The sequence below is a fragment of the Poecile atricapillus genome, chromosome 2 (assembly GCF_030490865.1).
Source record: "Poecile atricapillus isolate bPoeAtr1 chromosome 2, bPoeAtr1.hap1, whole genome shotgun sequence".
Taxonomy (NCBI): Eukaryota; Metazoa; Chordata; class Aves; order Passeriformes; family Paridae; genus Poecile; species Poecile atricapillus.
The window spans coordinates 133,515,289-133,536,529 of record NC_081250.1 but is presented as its reverse complement, the minus strand read 5'-3'; the positions used below and the strand labels follow the sequence as shown (position 1 = coordinate 133,536,529).

At 37.3% G+C, this 21,241-nt stretch overlaps 1 protein-coding gene across 9 annotated transcripts in view; it reads left to right on the top strand.

The window, feature by feature from the left end:
- UBR5 (ubiquitin protein ligase E3 component n-recognin 5) overlaps positions 1-21,241 on the top strand; it is an 86,687-nt gene that overhangs the window by 8,269 nt on the left and 57,177 nt on the right. For 8 of the 9 annotated variants that reach the window (XM_058830657.1, XM_058830653.1, XM_058830654.1 and 5 more), the window contains exons 2-7: positions 9,504-9,548; positions 10,028-10,109; positions 10,281-10,357; positions 11,160-11,279; positions 14,335-14,524; positions 16,072-16,231. In XM_058830657.1, coding sequence (XP_058686640.1) covers positions 9,504-9,548; positions 10,028-10,109; positions 10,281-10,357; positions 11,160-11,279; positions 14,335-14,524; positions 16,072-16,231 — 674 coding nt within the window. The remainder of the gene's footprint in view (positions 1-9,503; positions 9,549-10,027; positions 10,110-10,280; positions 10,358-11,159; positions 11,280-14,334; positions 14,525-16,071; positions 16,232-21,241) is intronic. The other variant, XM_058830658.1, reaches the window with a different exon arrangement.

The following is a 21,241-nucleotide window of genomic DNA, read 5'->3' as shown; positions in this document are numbered from 1 at the left end:
GGATGGATTATCTCTATGTGTAGGGAGTTCTTATACAGTGAAATGGATCTTGATTGGGATCTCTGGATTCTACTCAAAATTGTGGTTTCACCGTGTAGGTGTCAGTGTGGAGTCTGATATTGATTTAATATAAACAAATGTTCATGCTACAGCATTTTTCTGAAAACATAACTGGAGAATAAATATTTGCCTATGGGAATAAAGTTGAATATAGGTCCTACTCCGTTGTTGTTTGAAGCCATTGGGGCCTGTCACTTCCATCAGTAAGGGTGGTATCGTCTTAATTTCTTGTTCATTTTGCAAAATTAATTTTCTTAAATGTATCTCTGTATTTATTCTTTCATTTGTGGTATGAAATTTTTACTATTCTCTATCCAGCATGAAAGTGGTCAGAGCTGCATTTTTTCCTCTCTCTCACTAGTAAATATCAAGATATGTTTTTCTGAAGAGAATTTATGGCTTTTAATCCATTTAATATTTTGTAGTATAAGTTGTTGTCTGATCTTTAAAGATCTTTCTTAGGTTGTTGGAACTCTTTTCTTTGACTTTGACCACAGTATATTATTAACAGTAGTTTTTCTTTTCTCATTTTCCATTTTCTAAAGTTATTGTATGTACAATTCACTGACTTTGACAAAATGTATCTGTCTTTAGAGCAGTAATTTAAAAGTACTTAATTAAACCTTCAAATGATAGAGATCGTAATATCTTGGCATTGTGGGGCAGATTGGCTAGGCAGAAGATGTGCCCTGTTCCTCATAGGAAGGCTGGGGACTAACAGGCTATTTTGCTGGAATGGCCAGAGTTTGGTTTTTATCTCTTGCAGTGCAGAATCTGTATCAGGCAAGATTGTTACCTGAAATAATAGGGCCTTAGGCAAAATGTGACGCAGGAGGTACTCAGAGTGCTGCTTCATGATTTCTTCTAGAGGAACTAAAACATTGGGTATGTTGAGGGAAGCTCCTGGAGTTTTCATGGCTGGGGTGCAGGCAAATGGAAAAAAGAACCTTTTTCTTTTTTGCAAAAAAAAGTATTGGGATAAGCTGCACCTCAGAAGCTGGGGCTTCTTTTGAGTTATTTTTCCTTCACTGTGCATTGGAGAAAGTGATTTGGCTGCTTGTTTTCCTGGCGTGGTGCTTGCTTTCTATTTTTTATTCCATGCCTCAGTCCATTCCTGTCCAAATCAAAGATGCAGTGTCTGAGAGAAAGGTTTTGAAGATATGTTTTTAGTGGAAGACAGAGCAGTGTGAGGAGGAGGTCTGGGATTTAAAAGGCAGTTTTTAGCAAGTTTGGAAAAGTGACTTGCAGGTAACACTGTGATGTCAGAGTTTTTGTTGAATACTTCAAGGCTTGGAATTGGAGGTATTGGCAAGTAACAGACTGGACATGCTAAGTGATCTTTCCCTGTTGCTAAAACTAATTCAGAATGAGAATAAGGTTGTTGGACTTCATAGCAAAGCAATTAGAATTCAGTTCTTGTTTGTGCTTTGTTTTTAATAAAATCACATGCACAAAACATACAGTTGCTTTTTGCTAGTCAAGACACAAAGTATTTAATAATGTGACAGTTCTTTTTTTAAAATATTTTAAAAATATTTTTATAGTGTTTGAGTGCTCTAATCAAAGGCCGTTTTCCAACTTTGCTCAAAGTGATCACGGCTCTCAAAAGCTTAGAGCAAAAGAAAATGGTGAAGAGATGATTTGGGTTCCCGCAGTAGCCTCAGCTGGGACCAGAACCTCACTCTCCAGACTTTAAGCTGGTGTGCTGGTAAATTCACAGCCTCCCTGGTGGCTCATAATGAACTCCTGAAGGAGCATTAACAGTTTTATCACAATGGGACACAAAAAGGTTCTATGATTTTCAGTGACCAGATTTTTATTTTGATAGCATTTTTTAATGGAATCATTACAGCAATGTTCTGACTGTAAAAATAGGATTTTTTCCTTTCTTTGCCTTAATGGAGTCTTTTAATTTTCACTTATTCTAATTAAACAACTGTACAGCTTCCTAGCTGTATTATGATAGGTAGCATTTTTTTGTTGTTCAGTATAGTAACACTGCTCTGTATAGTAGCTACTATTATCATATGTGTATTTTTCAGGTATTGTTGAATTTAGATCCATGAGGTTCTAAATTCCCATTATTTGTGTTTTATTATCATAAGAGGATATATTTCCTAAAATGATGGATAGTTAAATAGCTTGCAGCTTTAATTGTTTTAAGATTCAGAACTCACCCAGCTGAGATGGTTGATTCAGTTGTTTAGCTGCTGTGGTGTGCTGGCTAAAGAAATAGTCTTCTGCTAAATGTTAAACAAACCAGCTGCAAGGACTTGGTGCAGTTGAATAGGATGTGGGACCACAGAATGATGATTTGATGCATTCTGCACCAGAGAACAGATTTCTGTCTGGATTTGCAAACTATACTTTTGGAAATCTGCTGCCACAGAAGGGCCTCAGATTGACTCTGACTTGTTCTCCTGTAGTGTATTTTTCTTCCTTCGTCGTCCTCCCCCCGCCCCAGAAATAACACTAGGTGTTTAGGCAACTTGTAGCTGTAGATCTACTTTGCTACCAAATCCTATAGATGTAGGCATGCTGTAACTCCTCTGTGGCAGTCCTGTCTGGCTCACACCATTTGTGATTTCTTCCTGTTTGTATTCAGACTGTTAACTACGACTTTTTTCAGAGGAGGGGCCATGCTTTTTTTTAGCTTATGGGTGTTTGCTTATTTAAAAAGCATGTTTGACTTTGTATTCCTTTTGAGCTAGGCTATGGCCATCCTCTGCACTGTGGTGTGGGGTTATGGTTCTGGGTTGTTTTCTTTTTGTTATTCAGGAGGGAGATGTTCTCAGTGTCACTTAAATCTGAAGAAAGGTTCTAAGTAGATTCTGAGCTAGAGGAACCAGTTTCCCAACTTAAGAATTCATCGCTAGTTAGAGGCATTTCACAAGTTTTATGGGTGTCTGCACCTGGTCCTGCTGTTCCTGCTAAGGCAACAGAGTACTTCCAGCTGGATATTTAAGTACCCATGGATTTTTTTTTTCACTGAATGTGTAACTCTTACACTTTCCTGACTCATTGATGTAACTTTTTTCCTGTGCCACTGACCTTAGAGGGATTCTATAGAACGAAACATGAGCTCCTAGCTTTTCAATGGCAAATTCCCTCCTTTTGCTGCTGTGCCTTCAAGTTAGATGTGTGGAGATCACATCCTGAAAGCATTAAGTCCTCAGTGTCAACTGCAGCAGAATGGCTGAGATTGGAACGGACCTTTGGATATCATCTACCATTCCCAGGCAGGGCCGTCTACAGCTGGTTGCCCAGGACAGTGTTCAGATGGCTTTTCAATAACTCCAGGGTTGAGACTCTACAACTTCCCTGAACACTCTATGTGAGTAACTGGTCACCCTCACAGCAAAGGAAGTGTTCTCTGATGTTCAGACAGATCCAGTGTTTTGGTGTGTGCTGGTGCCTCTGGTCCTGTCACTGGGTGCCACTGGAAAGAGCCTGGGTCTGTCCCCTTTACTACCCTTACTTTAGATGTTCATGTATGTTGGTAAGATCCCCCCCAGAGCTTTTTCTTCCTTAGATTGAAGTCCCAACTCTCTCAGCCTTTCCTCTTGTGAGAGATGCTCTAGTCCCTTATTTAGTTTTGTGTCCCTTTGCCAGACTCTGTCCACTATGCTCATGTCTCTCTTGTAGTGGGGAGCCCAGAACTCCAGATGTGGCCTCATGAGTGCTGAATAAAGAGAAGGAGTGTCTGCCTCAGCATGCTGGCTCTATTGCAGCCAGAATGCTATTTACCTATTTTGCTGCAAGGCATGTTGGCTCATGTTCAACCTGGTGGCCACCAGGACTTCCAGGTCCTTTTTTTGCCGTGCTGTTCTCCAGCTGGAGAGTCTCTGGCACGTGGTTGCTCTTGTGCATGTGGTTGTTCCTGCCGAGGTGCAGGGATTTGTACCTTGGCTCCCCTTGGTTGTCATGAGGTTGCTGTGTTCTGGATGGCAGCGACATCCAGCATATCCACCAGTCCTTGCAGTTGGGTGTCATCAGCAAACTTGCTGAGGGTACTCGCTGTCCCATCATCTGCATTGTTAATGAGTATATTGAGCAGCGCTGGACCCGGTATTGGCCCATAGGGCACACAGCTTGTCACTGGCCTCCAGCCAGAACTCACCACAAATCACCACCCTCTGGACCCAGATGTTCAGACAGTTTTTGGTTCACCTCACTGTCTGCTCATCCAGCCTGAACATCAACAGCTTCTGCACGAGGATTTTGTGAAACACAGCACTGTAAGCCTTGCTAGGCAATATACACTGCTCTGCCCTTGTTCTATGTGGTGATATGAAATCCGCCTTTTTTTCTTAAAACTGGAACTAAAATACATGTCCTGGTTTTGCTAATTTTTCTTGTCATGCTTCAACCTTCTTGTGGGCTATCTTATACCCAGCTTAGGTCATTATATACGTCAGTGTTGTTATATCATTAAATAGGAATGGTCTACTGTTAGAGAATTTTCATTCTGCAATCACTGTATTACCTGAAGTATTTTCATTGACAGAAAGCTGTTTTCAGGACATTAATTCGTTTGATCTTTGTCAGATTAGCATTCTACTGCAGATTGCAGATTCAACCAAATTGACAATCCCACAAAAGAGGAAATAAAGTTTGGGAGCCAAAGTATCAGCCAAAGGTTTTATAAAACTGTGTTGGCTGATACCATGAAATACAAAACCAGCTGTTTAAGTCAGACAAGAGGTACATCTTACTTTCCTCCTGTTTGTGGCAGAGACCAGTGCTACATTAACAGGAGAACAGTGTTAGAATAGGGCAAACATACAGTGATGTTTTTCCACCTTTTAAGAATTTGCAGCTTGGGGATTTCATGAGCAGTAGGTATAGGTTTGGTACATAATAACCAAATAGTCCTAATTTATAATTCTTAAAATGTGGAGAGGACACAGTATAAGCCATAATTCCCCTGATTACTGACTGAGTAAAGCAATGGGTTTCTTTGTCATCTAGTTCATTTCAGTGATCTGTGTATTATAGTCTAAACACATTATCCCACTACCCTGCTGAGCAGTATTGGTTACCTTGGAGCCTGTAATTTTGTACTTGTGCTTGGGATTTCTTTTTTTTTTTCTTCTTCTTATGTACATTACTTTATTTTCTACAGGTAATCTTATTGCTTGCTTTTGTGTGGCACTTTAGCATTTGATTTTATGGATTCTCCCCCTTTCTACGCAAAATGACTTAAAGCACACTCTAAATCTTCATTTATTCCAGTAGGAGAAAGGTGTAGCTGTGGAAGGCTGCCTCCTTGGAAGCTGCTCTCTAATGTTTCAGATGGCAGTCGTGAGCTGGATCCTTCTGTATGCTGTGTTGTGGCATGGAAGATAGCTGGGTGTGGCTTTACATCAATGACAGCATCTAGCATTGAAGTTATCCTGGGATTAGGAAACAAAGATAATGTATTTGCTGAAGCTTTTCATTGGTGTCCATTTTCTGCATTTCTCAGACTGTTTCTGTGACACTTGATAGACAGGCACAGGAGCTCATTTCAATGTGATTCAAGACAGGCAGGTGTGAGAGGTCTTTGATCTGGAGGCTGTGCAGCTCTGCTGGGCCAAAACCTCTAAACTGGCCACATAGGTGCTTCCTTTGGTTTGGCTCACTGTGCTCAGAGCACTTCAGGATCACAACTGAGGGACAAGGATGAAGGTTGTATTTACCTTGTAAGTGTTGATAGGTATGTAACACTGTTCTTCAGTGCTTAAATGGATTGTGTCATATGGGTGTGTCCCCTTGGGTATCTGCTTTTTATTATTAGAATTAGTATTAGTCCTTCCTTGGAAAAGCATTGTAGTGGTACTTGTATACTTCTGTCTGCTCTGGTGTGACAGTCTCATGTTTGTTGGCTTACAGACTTTGTTGACATATTAAATTGTCTTAAAGAGACCTGATCACTTAGAAAAATCTACCAGGTCTCAAGTAGCTTTATTTATTATTTCCCTACTTGAAATTGTTAATAATAACAAGCTAGTTTTAGGGATTTGGGATGTGGGGATTTTTGTTTGTTTGGGGTTTTTTGCTTGTGCATGTGTGGTTTGTTTGTTTTTGTGTGGGATACATTTTATTTATTTGGGTGTTTTAAGAATTACCTTTCCTTCCTCTGCAACTCTTACCTTCAGTATTTTGAAACAGAGTAACTCTTCCACATTTTTGAGCCTAGCCTGCTTTTATAAAGCAAGATGTGGTGGAAGGATGGGTCCTGAGATAAACTTGTCTGGAAATAGAAATCTTTTGAGAGGAGTAATGTCTTGTGAGAAATAAAAGTACTGTGTGGGAAATCAGAGCTGTGGTAGTTCTGACCTAAAGCCTTTTTGGTTGCTGAGTGTGAGCATAGATCCCTTCTAGTCTGATCAGTTTCTAGAGGCAGGAAATTGGAGCTGCAAAACTTGAAATTAAAGAAATCCCTACTTGGCTTGGACAAACTGACTTTGTTTTCCTCACAACTGTTTTTGGATTAATTTCAGTAGTAATATTTAAAGAATGCGTGTCTTGGTACAGGGGCCATCACTAAACTTTTTTCTAAAAGTGTTGCCAAGCTAGCGCATTTCTTCAAAAACGTTTGATGAAAGTACTTCTTGTTTCTAACTTTATCCTTTGAAATAGTTTAATTGCCTTTAATGAGAACTTTTCGAAGCATAGTGTGTCAAGGCATTTATATTGGAGATTTCATTTACCACAGAAAGGACTTAGTGAAAATGTAGACCTTAATGTGAGAATTGACTAAATCATCTCTGCCTGTATCTCTTCCTCCAGAGCACCATCACTTGTAATTTTTGCAGTCTTACTAAAATTAACCTGATCTTAAATAAGCTTTTCCTTTCAGAGGGTCAGTGGTACAATACCCTGCAACTGTGCAGGTAGAAAGGCTTAGATTGCTGCAGGAAATTATTTCAAGTTTTTATTTGCACAGAGAGACTCTCCATACAGAGTATACAAACATATCTTTCTGCTTTGTTCTTGTTTTCCTGCTGGTTTGGTTTTGTGACTGGTGTTCATGTGAATGCTGGTGCCAGCACAAGAAAGGGGAGGAACAAGGGTGGAACCAGCAACCCAGCAGGGAACAACTCCAGTGGTGTTCTGCATCAAATTCAAGTCCTCATGGACTTACAGGAGCATATCAGCAGTACTTGTTAATTTTGCTGTTACAGCAGTTGTATATGATATGGTTGAGGCATGAGATAGTTTTTACTTTTTTTTTTTCTTTCTATAGAGTAGTTCAGTACTTTGGGCATTGTTACTTAAACTTTTCCTGTTCTCTCTTATTAAAGATTGACAGGAGCTTCTTTTCAGCAGTTCTAGATCTCTTTTGGCCTGTACTTGTTGCAGATAGATGTACACTCTTGAGATTGATGTTACTCGTGGATTCATTGATTATTCAAGTCTTAGCTTTCTGAGCATATTTCTTTCCTATTGCTTCATTTTTTTACATGTACAAAACGAGTATGATGATTTTTTTCAGATTTAAAGATGTCTATTTCTTTGGTAGTGTCTGGTTTTGTGAGCAAGGCTCAGATAAGGAAGCTTTAAATATTGCTCATAGACTAGTCTAGTAACCATCTCCAATAAAGTGCTACTTTTGTTGCCATCAGCTTTTCTTAAAGGCAGTGCAATGAATTTAAAGATAGGTTTTCCTATTCTGTAATTATTACTCATGCTTGCCAGGAGAAAAATGTTAATGGGAAACTGCTCACGATTCCTGTGGGAAACTGCTAGGTGATAAACTTAAGACATGGAACTTCAGGGATGTGTAACTTCTCAGATACTATGCAGCAATCCCTGCTAGCTGTATAAAACTGGATGATAACAGTGTGGAGTGTATGCTGTTTAGCTTGGGGTTCATTCCACAGTCTCCCACAGTAGTTCATTCTTGTGGGGTACCTTTTGCACAGATTGCACGGGATGTTTGTGTTTTCTCTTGCTTTTGTGGGTTGTCTTCACAGAAACCTTATCTGCATATGTACTCTTGGCCTGTGTAAAGTAGTTGTGGCTAGAAACTGGGAGTGTGAAATCGCCTACTTACAAACCAGCAGCTTGGCTTGGATAGCAAAAGGCAATTCTAAACGCATTCAATTGCTTCCTGCTGTCTAGTTTTCACTTTTCCTTTCTTCTTTGGTTTGGAAGTTACTTCTACCAGTATAAAATACCTTGTTTCTCAAACGGACTTAGAATTTTTTTTTCCTTATTTTTTTCCTCAGGACAAATACTTTAAACACTGTTGATAATGTTAAGATTTCACTGTTTGAACCTCTGATCTGTTTTCTTTCTCATGCTCGAGATTTGAAGGTAGCTGAAGTCTGTTGTCCATAGTCTGTGTGTAGAAACTGAAATGAAGCAAGTAAAAATGAAGGATTTAAAGACATGGATTCCAGCAAACAGAGGGGAACAGTGCTGGTGTGCCTGTCTTTTTGTTAGGTTTAGAAAGGTGTTGCTGATTTATGCTAGGACAAACATGATACCAGAGCTTTCTTTTCTTAATTAAGAAGACCTTGCACAATTTTTACCGAATTAGTCTTGGTTTTAATGTTTTGATATAATGCAAATACTCTGACTATAACTGGAAGCTCTTTAGGGGCTTTTTCAGGTTGCTTGTCTCCTCTGGGAAGAAAGGAGCCCAGGCTTTAATTGACATGCCTAACTGGTAGTACTCCAGTGTCTTTGCTGCCCATAGAGAATCTTTCCTAAGTGGATGAGAAATTACCTTTGAAATTATTACTCTGTTGCTTTCCACTTTTGGACACAGTATCCTGTAAGCAGGCCCTTTTTTCTGCTCTGATATTTTGAACTTTTGGAAACATTATTTACCTTTAGTAAAGGTAATGTTTTACATAACCCTATGAATAGTGATGTTTCTCTGGATTGTTTCTTCTGTTAGTCAGAATTTGGTTTTGTCCCTTCTGCTATTGGCTTTTATTAATCTGTTTCCTTGTGTTTTCTGTTTTGGGGAATTTACTGTCATATTTTTGTCTCTCACATGCCACATACTTGGATTTCCTAGAAGACTGTAATCCTTTTTCCTCTGGGATTCTGTATTCAAGCTTATACAAGGAAAAACAAGTATATCTATAGTTCATGGTCATTGCTTTATATGTTTATTTTATGCATGATGTTGTAAGTGGCTGTAACAAGGCAGGAGTAGTGTTTTTTGGTAGTGACTTACAAAACACACAGAAATGCAAGGAAGCATAGGTTCTGTGATAAGGATAAAACTCCAAAGCAAATAAACCTCCAAAACAAAAACCTGATTTGAAGTAGAACGCTATCCAGTTCTTAAACAGACTCCCAGCACCAAGTAGTATTTATATTAAACTTCAATAAATGTGGTGGTAAGTTGTTCCCATAACATCATAGATATGCTGTGTGAGTGAGTGTTGTGGACTGTGGAGTATGTCATCAAATAACAGCTTTATTTCTTTCTGTTTCAGGTTAAGGGAAGTTTCAGAGAAGCTGAACAAATATAATTTAAACAGGTAAGGCATATCACATGCTGCTGTAAATCATTTAGGAAAGTACAATTTCTCAACAGCAGTAAGAAGCAGATGATTGTACTGTAGATGATGGAGCCTTAGAAATTGTCAATGCTACTGATACTGAAGTCCAGAAATGCTTCAGATAACACAGTTAGCACAGGAGAAAAATGGGAGATTCTCAGTTATGACAAATTATATTACTAAAATCTTCATTATGAAATGACCTCTTAATATGAGGTATAAACCCTGTTGTTTATTTCTGATCAGATTAAGTGAAAACTGTCTCCTTTTAAGATCTTTTTCTTGCATTTTATGTGCTGTATGCTTCAATTAATGCATGTTTAGTCATTTTTTAGAGTTTTTTGTATTGGTGACTCCCACTGCACATTTTTCCTTCCTTGCACAACTTGATTTTTATTCTTTTTTTCAGACTTCAAAAGTTCTAAAATGCTAGTAAAATTCTCACTTTTTATTTTCAGCCACCCGCCTTTGAATGTATTGGAACAGGCCACTATTAAACAGTGTGTGGTGGGACCAAATCATGCTGCATTTCTTCTGGAGGTAAGTTGCTGAAATCTTCTCAGATAACAAACTTGAAACCATACAGTTAGAATTAGTTATTCTAACATTAAATTAGCACTCTTCAGTAATGGAAGACTTGTGTTTTAATTTTTTTGTGAACTTGACTTACATTTCAGTTTTGAACACTTGCCTTTCTTGCTCTCAATACAGGATGGTAGAGTCTGCAGGATTGGTTTTTCAGTTCAACCAGACAGATTGGAATTGGGTAAACCTGAGAATAGTGATGGGTAAGAAATGCTTTTCTTCTAAGATATTTTTTGAACTTGATAAGCAGCTCAGCTGCTTTTCTGGTTTTGATTTTATTTGTTTGTTTTCCAAGTAGATTTTGGAATGGATACTTTGAGTAGAGACACAATGGTTATGGTGATGCAGCCAAACAGCCTAGATTGACAAACTGGTGTAGGAAGAAATAGTATATGTGATTCTGATATGTGATTCTGAAAGAAGTGAGACAGGCTCTCTTTAACTTCAAGAAACAAACTACTCCAAAAATAATCCTTAAGAAAGAATCTGTGTTAAACTCTTAAGCTTAATGTAGAATCCACTCTGAAAGTGGTCCCATTTGGCAAGGCTCACTTTCTAGGCCTGTGGTCCTCAGTCCAGGTAAGTCCCCCTTCACAGGGCTAATTAACAGTTCACATTTGAATTTAAACCACTTTATATTGAAGTAGCATACTCAGGCTTAGGTTTACAGATAGAACACCTGCTGATTACAGTTTGTACATATACACTAATGGAAAACTTAGCACAGTGGCTAGCTTCAAAAGCTAATTAGCTTAATATGTATTTGCAACTGTGCTATTATGGATTGCTGATGTACGTAAGGTCTGTTAGGCATGCTTTCCACTTTCTTTTTCCAGTGTACTTCTTAATATACAGTTAGATTAGTTTGGAATATTCCCCAAGGGTGTTGCTTAAGCTGGTGTGTTACCAGACTAAGTCCCTGAGAATTTCAACCTGGGATTCCAGGTTTTGTTCTTAACCCATTTGGGATTGTTTTGTGACTGATTTACCATCTTTTACTTTCAGTTCAAAGTTGAGCAGTGGCTCAGGGGCAGGAAGGACATCCAGGCCAGGCAGGACTAGTGACTCCCCATGGTTTCTGTCTGGTTCTGAAACTCTGGGCAGACTGGCAGGCAACACCCTTGGGTAAGTTTTGATAGGATTGAGGCTGCAATCTGTTTGTTCCATATTTGAGTATATGTGTATACACATATATAAATTGTATGCAGTATGTCTGAGGGAACGTATAATCACAGCAGTTGTGTAGGTAGGGTATAACAAAAAACCCCTTGATTGACCTGATTAAAATAACAGACATTTAAGTGACCCTTCAGCACACAGGATACAGAGAGTTCTTCATAGATGTGTGAAGAATAACTTAGTTTAGGATGTGTTGTCTTCTTTTTTTCGCTTGATTTTTGAAAAGCAGTCTTTTAGAGGGACACTATCAATTTAAACCATAATAGGCTTGAAACATAAAGTGAAATGAGTGCATTTATGCAGGAAGAAGCTTAATTGTGGGCTCCATTGTTTAGTGCTCTCCACTCCCTTGCCTGAAGTCATGGGTGGTGTTTTGATAGCTGGGGTCCTATACATAGGAATAGAAAAGGAACATTTGGAAAAGGTTGTTTCTCAGAACCTTTAAAATTGTATTATATGCAAAATGTACTGTATAGATCCAGATTTCTTGTCATTAGCTTTAAAATTGATGGTGTCCCTTTTTATAGAAAAGCAATTTTCATTCCATAATGACAGTGATCTCTTTGTTACATGTTTTGTAAGGCATGTCTAACTATACTGCTTCCTAAGGTTACTAGCTGCAGTAAGGAGAAATGTAGTTTATGTATGTGAATGATTTGTTAAGAGGAAGGGACTACATATTTTCCATGATTTTCCAGAAAATTTGTTGGGTTTTTTTATTACCAAATAAACTAAATTCATTTGGCCTTAGTTGCATGAGGAATAACCATCCCCATAACCATCCCCATAACCTTCCCAAATTTTTTTTTTAAATCATTATGCATCTGAACCTGATTTTTATCCATGTGTTAAACTTCAAACTAGTATTATCATGTTTAAGAACTTACTGTGGGACATGCAATGCTTTTCTTTTTTTCCTCATTATTCTTAGCTAAGCATAATGTGTTAAAATTGTGTGAATCTTAAGAGACCAACCCTGAAGTGTTTCTAATGTCTTCTCTTGAATGTCTCGGAACTAGGTACTGGAAAGTCACTGAACTAATAGAATAGCAGTATGGACTATAACTAGTCTGTTAAATGGGGGGAATAATTATCTTAATGAATTGAATATAAAACCATTCAAACTGTGGAGCCATTAGAGTAGATAACTGGATTTGGAAAATTGCTAGTGTGCTGCTGTGCAGTGGAGAGATGTGGTAAACTAGTGGGTGAACAGAAATGAGATGAAATATTTCCATTCTGTGTTAATATTTAACTTGGGTTTAGATGGCTTTAAGAGCAATGGCTGTGTCCTTATTCTCCTTAACAGGAGCAGGTTAGGACAGACAGGGAATATATGAGTTATTACACAAACAGAAATGGTTTTAACTGTTAAATACCTAAATGATGCCATTGATAGTTTATAACTTAAAGTAGAAAATGCATCTGTAGTATTAATATCTAATACAGAATTTTTTCTTTAACCTTACTCCTCCCTGCAGAGGGTTGAATTGAGAATTACTCTGTAGGTAGAATTTGACTTCCCCTCAGCCCTGTTCTTTTCCTCTCAGCTACCTTCCCATGTTTAGAACAGTTTAGGTGGCTCATTTTATATAAAATGTCATATTCTTTTCTGTTTTCAGTAATATATATATATTTTTTTTTTAATAAAGAATTCTCTTTCTAACTCATGAGACAAGACTTTTCCTGGAGACATAATTGAACTGCTTTTTGTCTTGTCTTGTCCTTGTGTGGTCAGTAGCTAGAATTCTGAAAAATGTAGATGTGTCTGACAAGGCCTTGTCTTAAGCAGACAGTGGAGTTACTCTGTGGTTGCAGGGTCTTGTCAGGAGGAAAAAGAAAAAGAAAACCCAGTTGAGGAAGGGTGCTAATCAATTGAAGGTACAAAATACAAGACAAGTATTCTTACTTAATTAGCTTTTAATAGCTACATATGATAGACTTTTAATGTCAATTTATTAGATACTGTTTCAGAGAACATAACTTTCTTTTTTCGTGTCTGATTTTAAATGTTTTTCTTGAAAGGAGTTTGAGACTTTAAGTGGTTGATAGCAGGAAGGTTCTGCTGATACAGATTATTAAGTAGCAGTAATACCATATCCAATATCCATTAAGGTGTATTACAAGATAAGGTTAACCTCAAAGAACAAACTAGAGTCTCTTGTCTTTCATGGCAGTAGATTATGATGTCTTAAGTTCAGAGCACATTCAATTGACACAGTTCTGTGGTGATAATTATTAGTGGATAGTTGTAATGATGGTGAGGTGTCTGCTTTTACAAATCACTTTTTGTTGCCTTATTTTGATGCTGATTCATAGAAACAAAGAAACTGTTCAGTCAGTTCTGGCATGTTGTTCAGGTGCAATGTGTACAGTTGATGTTGATTTCTGCAATGGGAATGGGTAAAAAGTAGAGTATCTCTTGAGAACTATAGAGGGTCACAACTATTGAGGGTCAGAGAACTATCTAGTGTAAGATTTCTTTTGCAGTAGAGAAGCTTACTTGGTTTTTCCAGTGTAATCTTAACCAATTTCTTAATGAAAATCAAGTATCAGAATCTTCAGAAGATCCAGCTAAGTATAGTGATCTTCTGTCAGAGCCACTGACAGTGAAGTTGGTGCATGTATGCTTTTATAGCAGGAAATTGACAGATAAATGTTATGTTGCTGCTACTGCTTTTAGAAAATCTAGGAATTGATCCTTTTATGTGTTTATGTATGTATACATCCATGCAACTATATGAGTAGGAAAGAGTGCAAGTTTCAGTTGGAGTCCTGTTTTTTTTATTTCTTCTGGATATTTCAGAACTTGATCAGTTTCCTAGTGTTCTTGTTCTTTCTAGTTTTGAGAGTTAATTTTATAGTGTTTGTTTGTGAATTCAAGCTTCACTGTTTTTCAGAGGCTGTTTATAAGTTACTAATAATAAAACGAGAGACTGTTGAAGTAGTCCCCAAAATATGCTGCTATATTAAAAAAAAATAAATAATCTAAATCTTCTAGAAGTCGTTGGAGTTCAGGAGTTGGTGGAAGTGGAGGAGGATCTTCTGGTAGATCATCTGCTGGAGCTCGAGACTCTCGAAGGCAGACCAGAGTTATACGCACAGGACGTGATAGAGGATCTGGATTGCTGGGGAGTCAACCACAACCAGTGATTCCAGCATCAGTCATTCCAGAGGAACTAATTTCACAGGTATGTGAACTAGTTACGCAAAACTTGGAGAACTTCTCAGAGCATGTGTACTAGAATGTGTTGTAGTAGTGCCTATTCTCCAAGGAGTAATGGTATGCAATTAAAGAAATTGACTTTCCTTAGCTGACTTCGTTTTATTCTTAAATATGCAGTGGAAGTCATAGACTTTTAGATTCTAGAATTTTCATTTCCCAAATGTCCCCCAAGACAAGGTATATATTTAATGTAGATGACAAAGGCCATGTTTGGTTGCACAGGGGAGTTTTAGTGAGAAAATCAAATATTTGAGAATAGTATCAAATGTGAAGTTTCTTGAAGGAATGTAATGAAGGAGGGCAGATTGACTCTTTTTTCCATGTTTGATAGAAGGAATGATCCATTTCAGATGTAAATGAAAGACATAAAGTTTATATATTCTCTTTAAAATACAGGTAATTTTTCTTCATGGACACTTCTGCTTAATTTTTTATGTGCCTTTTATGAATGTTGGGTATAAATCGCTCTGCTTTTGCCTTCTAATGCACTAAAATCTGAAGAAGCTGTTAAGTCTGTTAAAACATTTTCCTCCGTATTTGAGGAAGAGAATACATTAAAAATATATGTCTAGTTAATTCATTTTAACTGTTAGCTTAGAACTAGTTGCTGGTTGACATTTGAAATGCAGATGTTAGTTGCTAGGCCAAAGATCTGCTTTACTTCCCTTGCTGCGATATTTTGCCTTCTTTTTTTTTCTTTTATTTTTTAAATAGCCTACTTTGTTTACCTTTGAAACAGAAAGTGTCTAAAACATTTCTGAGTAACATTAAAGCAGAGCAATGGGAAGGATCTTCACAGATGGTCTGTAGATTTTAGGAGGTCTGAAAAGTCTGCAAACTTCTGGCATAGAATGCTTTGACAAAAGATGTACCTTTGTGTGCTGTTAGAATGTGAACAAGGTGCTCTGAGTCCTAGACTTAGTGGAATAAATCAGAGCTTCTCTGTTTTTTTGTAAATTCATTGCATCTGGTGTTTGAACTTGCATTTGCACTTGTTAATAAAAACTTGAGTGTTGCAGAAACTGCTGATAATAAGCCTTTGGAAACATAATAACGAGAAAAATGGAGTCATTAAGGTGGTTTTGTTTGAAGGGCAGTGGAAAGGGAAACCAGTGCAAAATACAAGGATTGAGGTGTAGTTTTGGCACAGCAATTGATTGCAGACTCTGTTGATGGACATACAAAGTTTAAACACTTTTACAGAAGCATACAGAGCTCTCTCAAAACCAGATTTTGCTTATTATTTAACTACAGCATTAAACATTACAAGAAGTAGATTCTAAGATTCCATTAGGAAATTTAGTGCCAAAGTTGGAGTTCAGTGGCCTAACTGGAACTGAGGGAAAGCTGGATATCAAGTACAGGATACTGTGCAAAACTGATATGAGCGTGTGTCTGTATGTATTGTTACTACTTTTGATTCTTATTAGACTTTTAGAATTAAGCATTTTCTTATGAATAGTGGTGGGTGAGCTGAGAATGACCAGTAGCCAATTCACCCTGCTCTTACAGGCACAAGTTGTTTTACAAGGGAAGTCCAGAAGTATTATTATTCGAGAACTCCAACGAACAAATCTTGATGTAAACCTTGCTGTAAATAATTTGTTGAGTCGTGATGATGAAGATGGAGATGATGGGGATGACACAGCAAGTGAATCATATCTTCCTGGAGGTTTGTATCCTGCAACTTCTGATTAAAAAATGCCAATGTATTCTTATTTTTCTGTATTTAAGTACTGACAGCAAACTCTGTGCTGTGCAAGGTGCACAGTGAAGACAATTCTTGCTTATAGGAGCAAAGTCTAAAGATGTACAAAACAAAAGATGGACTGGGATGTCTTGAGGGATTAGGATAGCCACTGAAGAATAACTGTTGATACTTTTTATGGGGGATATGAAAGTTATGTTTTCTTTTAGGATCCCAGGCTTTGTAACAGTAGCATTACTTTCCTCTATTTTGCTGCTCAGTGAGATGCTGAGGCTGCTGTGTGGCTTGCTCATAAAAGCTAATTCTAGAACTTTCTAGTGACTTGCATGTTTTTTACTACTAACATATATTCTTAATATTTATATAAGTTTTTAGAACAAAAATTATATGCTTTTTTAAAATCAAAAAGCCTTAATAGAGGGCAAAACAGTTTACTGTGGTTACAGTTAGATTGAGAATTTATTCTTCATCTCAAGTTCCCCTTATAAATGCTGTTCTGGCTATAGTGGCAAAATCCTGTAATATAAGCACAGCTATTTTTGAAATACTGTCTGTCCCATAAAATTACTTTCTATAAAAGACTTGAATCTTCTTTTGCACTGGCTAAATAATTTAGGCAATCTTTTCTTGCTGAGTGAAGAGATTTGAAAACATAGCAGCCAAATCCAGTGTTGTGTTAGTTGCACTGCATGAAAAGAGCAAGTCTAAACTCTGACTACGTAGTATCTTTTCTTCCTTGTGTCCAAATGATGTTTTGATATTTTTCTAATAAATGGTTTTTTGTTGTTGGTTTTGGTTTTTTTTTTTTCTGCTCATCTGGTTCACCAGGAAGGTTCATGGGCTTCGTCCATCTTTATCTTGTCAGTCATGTGATTCTGGAATGGGTTTTTTTAATTTCTGCAACAAAAGCTTTGCATTTCATTTTGCTTCTTCTAGTTTTAGTTGCATCTCTCAAGCATCTTTATTTTGCTGTAGCATCAAGAATCTTTTGGTGAAAGGGGTGAAGAATCTTTAATCTCAGTCTTATTTTGTAGTGATCAACCTAATAGCATTAGACAGAGGCACCAGAGGAAGTAAATTCTTCTACATTTCCAAGTGTTCAAAGCGCTTCTTAATCTTCAGCATACCCAAATGCATTCCTCCAGAACTGGCCTTCAGAAGATAAATCACAGTTAGGAACTTTTACTGTAAATTACTGCTTTTAACCATACTAACCAACCTTCTACAGCATTAACTGTTCTCTGAGTACCTCTTGTGATCCTAAGGATCAATTAATAGGGACTGTCTGACAACCTGTGACTAGTAGCAGTTATTTGAAGGTGCCTCCACTGCAGTCTGTGAGTTGCATCTATTTGAGATGGGTTAAAGTAGTATACAGAGTTTCACTGTCCTCACTGGACGTCCAGAAAAAAATTTCTCCTTGGCTTAATCTTTAAATCTTCTTCCCTGTTCAGAGTAAATTCTCTTTAAGGGATTGCAGTGTCCTAAAATTGTGTTTTTCCCCTATTTTACCCCACAGAGAAAATTGGACTAATATTTTCCTAGTTTTTATGGGAAAAGATATGGAAATCATGACTGAAATGACACTTGATGTGCCTTAACGCCAGTCTTCAGAGATGATTTCTGATTTGTAGAATGTGCATGCCTTCTCTGTCCTAAGTTTTATAGGTGAAAATCAGTTTCTTGTACAGAAATGAATTAGTTTGGTATCTGAGACTGATCAGAAGTGTAGCTGAACACTAGGTAGTTCTGTCATGACTCTACTGTTAAAACATTGCATAGTAAGAATTACCAGGTTTGCTTGTGTCACATGACAATGCAAGCTAGTTTTGAGGAAAACCAAATGGCCAGAGAAAGTTGCCTATAGCTCTTTTTAAAAGTATTTTACTCTAGAAACTTTGCAGTCTTCTTGCTTTCACTTGTCATCTCACATCTGGATGCCCCTTTGGAACTATAACATCATCAGAGAAAACTGGATAACCGATAAATGCTATATGCATTCAGTTGTTGGGCTTCTTTATTGTTCTGAAAGATAATGAACCTTTTTTAAAATTATGTCAAGTTATGCTTTAAAACTTTTTGATTCTCATTTCAAGCACAAAATAAGCAGGCAAGGCAGAATTTGCCTCTGGGCTTTTGAGGCTCTTGCATTTCTATTAAAAGCATATGTTAATTTTGTCTTTCTGCCTTCTGCATGTCTCATGCTTTGTGACCCTTAAATTTAGGGATTACTTCTCTAAGCTTTCCAAGATAGAGAAACTTTTTAAAAGCACTTTACATATGATTTAAAAAATAATAATTATAGAATCATTAATAAGCTGAAATACTTTCCAAGTACTGTGAAATTAAGAAATTCTTGTTTAATGGATCATATTTTCTTAATATATCAGTTGTGATGGTTCCAGTTAGTATTGTAAATGTTATGCGTCTGACTTTTTTTGGGGTAGCAAAAAACATGTTTCAATCCTTTCTGAATTCTTCAAAATGTCGTAAGTGAAGAGCAGAGGATTACTTTTCTGTACAGATTGCTATCAAGGAGTGTCTCTTAAATATTTATTTTTGGATCCCAGTGTACTTTGATTTTTGGCTTCTCTAATCCTGTTTCTTTTTTTTTTTTTTGTGATAGTTAGCAGAGGGGATTGTGGGTTCATTTGTTTCATAACAAATACATAAGGAGAATAATCAAGGTAAAAATATATAGAACAAGATAATTTAGCATAGGAAAGACTTGACAGCTTGTGTGAGGCTCATACCAAGTTGTATTAGAGGGTTCTTAAGGCCTTTTTGTTCTGTTAATATTCTGAATAGAGATGCTGTAGATGTTAAAATGTTTGGTTGTTTGTGTAGTTCAGAGGAGTGCATATTTGCTCAGTAATTTCTGCATGGTACAGTGGGTTCTCGCTAGTGGGACTTGTGAAACGTGGGTTTGACAACATCCAGGCTGCTTTGCAGGGATGAGAGATGGGTTGGTATCGCAGCAGGACTTACTGTGCTGGCTTCCAGGGAGGGGAGATGGGAACTGCAGCCTAGTGTAGGATCAGCTCAGTGGTTTGCCTTTGGGGAAAACAATTAGATAATGGGGTTGGGGTTTTTTTTGTGGTTTTGTTGTTGTGGTTTGGTTTTCTTTGTTGTTGGGTTGGTTTTTTTTTTCCTCTGTTTTTGTGAACTTCAAGTTGAGTAATATTTTGAATAAATATCTTACCGAGAATGAATTCTGGAGTTCTGTTTTAGTCTAGTTTCCTAGGAAACCAAAACAAATGTTTCTCTCCCTTCACTGTCACAGTTTTGCCAATTTAATCCAAACTTGAAATAGGAGGAGGTAGTGAAAAAATTGAATACTTGAATATTTCATAGAAGTCTGCAGCTGAAAAGAGGGGAGAGAACTTATGATTGCCCCCTTAAGAGAAAAGGTTTAAAGTGAGCTCTACTTGAGATAGAATTGATCTAAGCAACATCTTCAGTTAATAAATCCAGTGATAATGCTATTTGAATTGCTGCTTTACTGAAAACTAGGGGGTTATTGATGATTTTTTTTGTGTGGGTATTTTTTTTTTTTTTTTTTTTTTTTTTTGTTTCTTTCCTCTGAACTGGATATCCTTTTCCTTACAATTTTCTGCAGTATGTAGTAGTGAATCATAGATATTTTCTTAAGAAAATAGGTTCATCAGAAATATCACACCTAGATGTGAAGGGAGCAGTGTGATTCAGGTCTAACACAGCACAAGAGATGAATGATATAATCCCATGGGATTTGTCTAAAGAGCAGGAAAATAAAGACATAGAGAATGGGTTTGTTTTTGTGGGTTTTTTTTTTTGTTTTGTTTTTTTTTTTTAAAAACTCTGGATTCTTAAACTGGATGTAGCCTTGCAGTATCTGTGTTTTCACAGCGCTAAAAAAATTCCAGTGATGTTTGAAGGGGAGTGGATTTGGCTCCTATCCCTACTGGTTTTAGCACCTTTCTTTGCTGATATAGAAAATGGAAGAAGGGGGATCTCTTTCAGAAATACTGGAAGAAAATTAAAATCTGATTTGAAGCTGAAATAAGAGGGTAAGAAAAGGCTTCATTTCGTTACTCATCTTAATGCGTATTTAGACGAAACCCACATAGTTTTGGTTCTTACGTCTGATAGCTTGAATTTTAACTTTTATTTTTTGGAAACACAGCTAAACTCAAGATGCCTGACCTGGTGGAAGGTGTGTGTGTGTGTGTCACGAGTTAGTGTGTGTTTTCTGTCAAGAGGATTTCTCACATAGCTTGCCTTAAAAAAATCTAGTATTGTCTATTTTGAATGAAGGTGGAAAGTTCTTTTCTGTACTGGGCAGTTTGGTTCCTAGAAAGAGATCAGAGTTCTTTGCAGCTGTTTTCCTGGACACTGACCAGAAGATACCAGAACTAGTTTCTAGACTACACAGGGGTTAGAGCTTACCTAGATAAAGATGGCTGTGGGAAGAAGGAGGAGAGAGCAGTATGTATTTCAATATTGGGAAATACAACAGAATCTCATCTGTGTTCTCAGCTCTGAAAGTCTGTTACTTACAAGTTGATACTGAAGGTGAGGTGTACTGCAGCTTTCTTATTGTGAAAAGCCAGTAGCAGGCAGGGTAAGGGTACTCTGAGTGATCTGAATTGTTTCAGATAGAGCCTGTTTGCCAAATGTGAATTTTCTAAGATTTCCAAGCAGTCTGTCATGGATGACTTTGTAAAGTGTACTGTCTGAACTATGGAGTCCCAAATGGTGTGCTTATAGAAACACAGCCTACACCTGAGTGGATTACTTAATTAATGCAGAAAGCATTTATGTAGGTCTTGCCTTGAATCCACTGTGCTCACTGGTTTACAGTGCTGTTTTTCTGTGGACAGTCAGTGGTATGTGTTACATTTCCTGTAGATGAGAGTTTAGAAATACAAGGATGAATATTCTCATGTGCAGGGGTGTGAAAGTCTTAAGTGAATTAGTACCAGCTCTAAGAGC